The following is an 8,265-nucleotide window of genomic DNA, read 5'->3' as shown; positions in this document are numbered from 1 at the left end:
TAAGTGCCCATTTCACACAGAGAATAAATTTTGAAAGGGAAAATATACTGAAAGCTAATATTGTGACAGTGACATAACACAGTGACAGCTTTCATTTCAAAAGCAAAATAAAAAATGTAAACAAAACATAAAAAGTACATGTAGACAACATAAGACAAATAGCAGAAAATTGAATTTGAAATATTTTTAATGCTATGATGACTTTTATAAAATGTAAATTAAATAAAAGCAATAGATCCTGTCAGGATGAAAATCGCATATTATTTTACTCTGGAAACAACAATGACAATAATCAAAAGAAAAATAGTTGGACGACTGGCCACTGGGTAATTTTTGTCACTTTGCTTTTATCAATTTTATTTGTAATTATTTGTATGTATGAAAAATTTGTCGATGAGAGGTCTATCCTAAGCTTGTCTAAGCCCATAATGTACATAACGACAATATTTAAAACGTTGAATAGATTGGGTCAGGAGCACACTGTAATTGAGAAGGTCATATCATGTTATTACAATACGCCTACTCCTGAGGCTTCAAATCAACTAATGCCCAATAACATACATCCTCATCTTTGTACACACATTAATGTGGCATTTGCACGTGTGGTGGATAAACAGATTAGCCTTGATGATTCACAGTATAAGGCCTTAATGCAACTGCAAAAGCTGAAGTTGCTAAACCCAAATCTTAAAATATTGCTGTCAGTGGGCGGTGCTGGAAATAACAATGGGTTTTCTGAAATGGTCATTGATCATGCATCAAGAAAAGTATTTATAAAATCAATTAAGATGGTTTTGAGGAATTATACATTAGATGGAATTGATTTGGATTGGGAGTTTCCAGGATTCAAAAATGAACTAGATATATCAAAGCGAGAAAGGCAACATTTTTCTCAGCTTCTTCAAGAAATCAGGCGGGAGTATGTCAGAGAAAAACAGAACTATTTACTGACAGTGGCTGTGCCTGCTCAACAAACAATTTTGGATGTGTCGTATGATGTTGACCAACTAAATCTATATACTGATTATGTTAACATTATGACATATGATTTTCATTTCTACTCCAAATACACACCATTCACGGGGCTTAATTCCCCATTGTTTGCCAGGTCTTCTGAACAGTTATTCTTGTCATCTCTCAACATAAATTTTACAGTTCATATGTATATAGATAAAGGCCTTGACAGAAGTAAGATCGTTGTTGGAGTGCCTACATATGGCCACACATTCTCATTAGTCAATGCAGATAATACTAAAATAGGGAGCCCAGCATCTGGATTTGGATCCCTTGGCTCTCAAGGATTTGTAAGCTACCCAGATATATGCACTTTCATTAATTCCTCAATTAATGTGACAGTTGAACTGGATAAAGAAGCAAAGGTGCCATATTTATTCAAAGATTTAGATTGGGTATCTTATGATACTCCACAAAGCATTATTGAAAAAGCAATTTACATAAAGGATTACAATTTACGTGGTGCCATGATATATTCCCTGAACGCTGATGATTATGGAGGTGTTTGTGGAGGCGATCATGGAGAGGGTGTTAAGTTTCCATTATTGCAATCAGTAACAGATGTGTTGTTAAAGAATACCAGCCTGAGCCAAGAAGAGAAAGGTGTATACTAAACTGATCCATAAAAATTAAAATACTTTACTGAATTAGTGCATATTAATTATTTATTCATGTAATAGGAAGTATAAAGTTTTAAAGCAATAAGTATGTTGAAAGGGTACCTGTTTCTTCCTGGTCACATAAGTGATTTTGTACATAGTGCAGGATTTCATTTCTTGAGGTTATTACGTTAGTAATAATTAATCACTGAGATAGTGTTGCGGTAGTCTTGCGGAGGCGCGCGGCCAAAGCTGGCCGTGGCGGCCCACGCGAGTCGCCACGGTGCTCAGCCGCTTAGAACCGCACGCGCATTCATTACTGCGCTCTTATTAACATTTACAGTTGGAAAAACATTAAGGTATTTACTGTTTGGTTTATGAGGGTTTCCACTCCAACGAGTGCGTGTTGCATCGCTGCCGCCGTTAATACATACTCGGATAATTCCATATCGATTTTCGTTAGTTTTAGTGTAACTTGCGAGTGTTTAACTGGATTACTAGTTTTGAACACCTACATTCTTAATAACATTCTGACTCATTTTTTGTTCCTTGTGCAGTAGAAGGCAGGCATAACGTATTTTTAGGAAGGGAAATTTTTTGTCACCAACAACATTAACCTGTGTGGAATCACAAGGATTTTTCCTTGGAATTGTCAGTCTTGCCGGATTTCCCTGAAATTCTGGTCCTTAAAGACGCCGAGAGACTTAAACCTACCCTACTACCGTACCCTTACATAGGCAGGTTTCAGCGTCATATTTTGGTATTTCCCGCCTATCACTCTCGTCATTCTTCCCATAGGTGTCGTTAGCTAATCGGGTGGCTAGCTGGACCGATTTTTATGCAATTTGGAATCGTGAGTAGGTAAACACAAAACTTTTCTCGTAATTATTTTGAAAGTAAAGACACACCCCGGGCTCTAGGAGGTCGGGATGCACCTATCTAACCACTCCTTAGACTCCTTAGATCCGTAAACTACTTTACGTACCTACAACTAATGAACAAATTTGAATATGTAAAAACTATTAATACCTTTATTATTCATCAGAACAACACGCACCTAAGAATAGGTATCGACTTTATTGACACAGGGGGAAACTTAAACGTGGAATAATTATTTATAGAGGAAGGCGATGGTATGGAATAGGCTATTTGACAAAGTTCTAAAAACTATCTTAGGGTATTTATTTGTTTATAAGGAGCCCTACAAAAATACTTTTCTGCCTTTATTACAGCTATTTTATTAAAAAATCGAAAAAGAAAATGAAATATTCAAATATGCCGCTAAAACGCGACTTTCAGCAATATGGCGGCCATGGCATGCAGTGACGTAAATTTCGTGTAAATATCATACAAAGCTTGTTGGTGTTTCGAAAAGTTTTAATTTTCTCTTGTTTTATTTAACTTGTGCCACGTCATATGTGTGAAAATTATTAAAATGAGTTCCTATAAATGTTGTGCAGTGCCTCAATGCACTAATACAACAATTAAAATCTCCTACGAAACTGTTTTTTTCTATGCCGATGGATTTGAATATTCGCAAGAAGTGGTTTCAGATCATGATCTAAGATCAGTGGTTACCAAGATATACTTACATTGATGTTTTCACATTCCTCAGTTCGGCAGCATAGAAATCTGGATTGTCTTTGAAGGAGACAATGCAGATTTCTTCTTCCAACCATTAAGTATTGCGTCCACTTTTTGTAGGTTTCGACTGTCAGCTTTCGCGGAATTGGTTTCCATTATTAAATACCTATGTTATCTGAGTAATCCTGAGCGATGAAACACTTATAAAATCTTGAAAAATAATAGCGAACACTAAGGAACGGTACGATCCACAGTCTGTTTATGGATAATTGACGTCATAATAGAAATAGCCAATCACGTTCGTTTTTAGTCACGTGACAGCTGCATATAAAAACCTAATTTTCTGAGACGGATTTTGTTTAAATAATGCAATATTTTTATCTCGCGTTATTACAAATAGCTCCAAAAGAATAATATTAAGACTGATGACATAAAAGAAATGTATATTTTTAATACAGTCAAATATCCTATTGAAAAGCATCTAGCTATAAGATAAAAAAATGTTCCCCATTATTTCTATTGCAACAATTAAAGTGAAATTATATGTAAGTTGATAAGATTGTTGGCTCTGTCTACCCCGCAAGGGATATAGACGTGATTATATGTATGTATGTTATAATGTAAGTCAACCCACAAAATTATTGGCCACGTGATCAAATTCTATAACTAAGCCACGGTTGTGTGGTTCACTGCACTTTAGAAAAAAATAGTACCACAAATCATCTTACCCATGAATGTCGTAAAAGCCGACTAAGGAAAAGGCTAACTGCACGTGGCCATTTAGTCTTCTCAAGACTGGCCCCATATACCCCGCAAGGGATATAGACGCGACTTTATGTATGTATGAAAGCCACATGAAATTGACATAGACTCTCATCAATTCGTCTTTTTTAGGTATCTAAATATTTCAATAAAGCGACAAGTTAATAACATTAATTATAACTTCTCTTTCTTTTTTTAAAAATAAATACACTAGCTTATGCCCACGGCTTTGGCTTTTGCCTACTAGCTACCTAAACAGTCTTCTTTAAAAATACATTAGTTAAACACCATAAAATAAGGGCTTGAGTAGCGTGCGGCCGACTTCGTACTACCCAGGTAGTAGGTACTACGCACTGACTTGAGCGACCAAAAGTAGTAACCAGTGATGAGCGACTAAAGAACCAAACGACCAAGTTGCAAGTAAATTAATCTAAATGAATGTATGTGTATCACAGATATGTACGTACACTTATTAATTATTGGAAATTGGTATACAAATGATAAGGCAGCAGGGTATTTGATCTTAGCCTATTGTACACGAAAAAAAAGAACAGGAATGACGTCATGTAACGTACGTCATCGGCCTAGTTGGTTTGGTATTCAGATTATTTTTATTTATTTCGCAATTTATATTTCGTTTTATAAAACGGAATCTTACATAAATGACATGTCACAAACAATAAAAAGTAAACATATCAATGAAATGGATAATCAATATTATTACAAACTCATGGCAAGTTATTTGTCAAAGCGGAACTGTGACGAGTCATTCATGAGATACTTTTTTGGCAAAAATTCTTTGAAGAAAACTCCTGAAGAACTGGAACGTGCTGATGAGCGAAAGCGGCGGTTACAGCGGGAGCGGTCACGAAGATATCGTGCGCTTAAAAATGCACGACGGCAGCATGAGAGCGTCGGCAGTGGCGGCCGGGATAGTGGCGATAGTGACGGCGCTGCCCTGCGTTCCAAGTCTCGCACGCTTATATTGGAAGAAGAATTCAGTGACGGTGATGAACCACCCACTTTGTGTGATCTAAATTACGAAGATAAGTGGCTAGGGTCCGATTGTGCTTCGGATGACAACTCAGCCCATTCTGCTGCCGAAGTGAAAGAGGCGCATCTGAGTTCCGAGTCGCCGTTGAGCCTTAAAGAGTTCTTGAGCTCACCTAATGCAGAGCTGGATTACCCCACAATGCACAGCCTCATGTTTCACTGGCTGCAGACGTAACAACACAAGCGCACAACCTACCACATTACAGGTTGCACATTTGATTGGCTTACAATTTACTAGATTGCCACTGTTTCAAAGTTATGTCAGGCATTGAATTAAATCAAAATTATTTATTGAATCTCATTTCATAGTGGGAAAGGGTTTTAACCCTATTGATTGAATAAGCAAAGTGGCCTATACATTTTTGAATCCTGTGACACTGATTGTTTTTATCCAAATAGTATTTTTTATTAATAGGGTTCAAGTTTTTTAATATCATTAATTTTTCCCTCTATGATGTGCAATGCCCAATGGATGGGTAAACCATTCAAAAGGCAAAAATGTGGTAGCTTTCACATATCAAACATGCAGAAGTTGCTTGTTGTCAATCATGTCACACATCAAATTGATAAACCGTCCTACTATAATTTTAGAATATCTAATGTACTTTAGTTATTAACCTACACATAGCTAGTACAAGTAATGTGATAATGTTCATCTTGAGGGTGGAATGTGGGCTTCATGAGCAACAATATCATGATCTGAAATAAGATAGAATTAGTGAAACCCAAGCATCCCATGGAGTTAATTGAGATTTTTATATCAGTAGCAGACTCAGTGCTAAGTTATATTAAAAGAAAAGAAACCTTTTAATGAAATACTGTTAGTATTATTTAATCGTCTTGCAATACAAAAAAAATCTAATAAGATAAACTATGTACGTACAAGCCCATTTTTTACATTAGTGTTGCCCTTTTAATTTTATTAGTGGTGCCATTATAAGATTGAATCTGGTAATATCTGTCAGGTATCTGTGCATTTGCATACTAAGCATTTATATTCTTCAACATTCTATGGGATTCTTGAATAAAGCTGTTATCACTTATGCTATCATATCAATTAGATTTTAATGTCTCATCTACAACATTCTGTTTTAGTTTGTAGTTATTAGTTTATTATAAGTGCCACTTATACATTCAAAGTGCCAGCTTTCACTTTTTTACCCATTTATTTTTTGATTTCATCAAATGAGATTAAAAATTTTATAGCATAGCATAGATTTAATTGTTTAAGTATATTCCACTAGACAATAAGTTGTTGTTAAGTTGCCATATCTTAATAATTAGATACTCGACTAATGTTGATATATATGCAGAGAAGTATAGATTATATGATTATACTTATAGTTTGTGATATGGATGAATTTACACTTTGTTTGAAATCAATAGTATAAGCTGTGTAAGTATTGCTAGACTAAGCTAAAGTTAATTGTGTAAAAGCAATATGGCTGAAGTAATTTACTAAATACACAAGAAACATTACCTAACTAGCTTGCTGCTGTGTCTGGCTGTCAACATAATTGTGTTATCTAGTTTCAGTAACATTCCTTATGTAAAATTTACAACTGACAAAGAATGGATTTAAGTACATATTGTATGTATTCTGCTTGCATTTATTTATAATACTCAAATTTGATAAATTGCTCTCTTTGTTTAATATATGTAGGTACATATTTTTTATTACAAAATGACCTTAAGGAGCTATGTCAATGTTATCAAAAAAAATTGTGTCTGAATAATTATTTTGTAGAACCATCCATATACTGATATGGTAAGGCTGACAGCACAACTTATTATTATCAAAGTATTTCATTTATTATATCAAAATACTCTTCTTGAACAAATTCACTCACACTTAAAAATTAAGGCACATTCAATCTCAGAAAAACAATTGGATGTTTTACTTATTGTACAGATTTTATAAGAAGGATCAGTTCTGATAACAACGAATTATTTAAATTTTAAATTTTACGTTTCAATCTGCCACTTATAAATACGAGTTTTGATTACCTACTTATTATATTTTTGCAATGCAAAATTGTACATGGGTATGTTTTGAAAAAATCTCTTTATCATCTTCAGGTGGTCTTCAGAATTAACATTTCATATCCTTATTATGAAAAAATTTAAGTATTGATATTATTTAATTTATAACTAATCTTCTCTAATATATATAATGTATATTCTTGTGCCAGAATCTTGTCAAGGTAGTTTTTTGTTAAAGCAATTGTTGAGATCTCACAGATTTGATTATATCCTTTAAGTCACACCACACAATTGTTGAATAGTATTCTAAACTTTATGCAAAAAATGAAAACTGCAAATCATTTCGTTTTAGTGGAAAATGTTTTGAAAAATTACCATATTGATCTGGTATGCTGTGCGATTGGTTAACTGCTGCCATATTTTTAGTAAGTATACTTATGTCGTAGATTTAAGGCCAATAAACACAAATTGGGTTTACCAGTAGTTGTGCTAAGTAAATACTATTGTAGACTGGTGCTTCTTCTAATTATTTTCATTTGTTACAATTGATGACCGTTTAGATCTAGGGTTAATAAAGCACTAGCAATACTGCTTTAAGAAAGATTTAATTTTTTTGGTTTGATTAAAGAAATGCTAAAACAATTAGGGCTAGAACAAAATTCCTATTATATTTATAATATAGGTATTATAATAAAGCTCGAGATATGTAAATGTGCTTTTAGCTAGACACCGCATAAATGCGGAACAATTACATCAAACATTTTCTCAAAATCAATGTAATAGACAATAATTTATTAGATATGTCGTTTTAAATTGGTGATACCAGTAATTTTCTTGCACGTACGCTGGTTGTGTTGGTCTTACTGAATGATTATTATATTGACAAATTGTTAGCAAGTGGGGGAGTATTCTGAAATTTATCAGCAACAGTTAAGTTTGCTTATTTATCTCTGTATAATTGATCCAAGTCTTTTGAGGTTTCTTATTACTAAGAATATTCTCCTACTTGACCTGCGATGCCTTCAAGTGTAGTGTTGTAATGTAATTTAACGCTTAGGTACTGTAAGGTAGTGCCATATTAAAGAGCTTCCTGACTATTTTTAATCAATATTTTATTCTAAATGCCCCTTGAATTGAACTTTCGTATTGAGTAAAATTTTATATATACGTCGATAAAAATATTTTTCTCAAAATATTTTTATCGACGTATATAGCTATTTTCATAAAGTTCATTAATGTTTCAAAAGGAAATTTCGAAGTAGATAAGAAA

General features: G+C 33.8%; 2 protein-coding genes across 2 annotated transcripts; both read left to right on the top strand.

Moving 5' to 3' along the window:
* The first annotated feature begins 82 nt into the window (after positions 1 to 82).
* LOC106140438 (chitinase-3-like protein 2) lies at positions 83 to 1,661 on the top strand. The gene has a single exon (XM_013342029.2). The coding sequence runs from the start codon at positions 195 to 197 to the stop codon at positions 1,626 to 1,628; it is 1,434 nt and encodes a 477-aa protein (XP_013197483.2). The 5' UTR covers positions 83 to 194; the 3' UTR covers positions 1,629 to 1,661.
* Positions 1,662 to 4,535: 2,874 nt separating this feature from the next.
* On the top strand, positions 4,536 to 8,158 carry LOC106132372 (uncharacterized). Its single transcript, XM_060947640.1, has one exon. The coding sequence runs from the start codon at positions 4,627 to 4,629 to the stop codon at positions 5,185 to 5,187; it is 561 nt and encodes a 186-aa protein (XP_060803623.1). The 5' UTR covers positions 4,536 to 4,626; the 3' UTR covers positions 5,188 to 8,158.
* Positions 8,159 to 8,265: the final 107 nt, after the last annotated feature.

The sequence above is a fragment of the Amyelois transitella genome, chromosome 14 (genome assembly GCF_032362555.1).
Source record: "Amyelois transitella isolate CPQ chromosome 14, ilAmyTran1.1, whole genome shotgun sequence".
Taxonomy (NCBI): Eukaryota; Metazoa; Arthropoda; class Insecta; order Lepidoptera; family Pyralidae; genus Amyelois; species Amyelois transitella.
This window is presented reverse-complemented; position numbering and strand designations above follow the sequence as displayed.

Bases quoted from the DNA above. Each gene is read 5' to 3' on its own strand.
- LOC106132372 (XM_060947640.1), top strand. From the start codon at position 4,627: ATGTCACAAACAATAAAAAGTAAACATATCAATGAAATGGATAATCAA.
- LOC106140438 (XM_013342029.2), top strand. From the start codon at position 195: ATGATGACTTTTATAAAATGTAAATTAAATAAAAGCAATAGATCCTGT.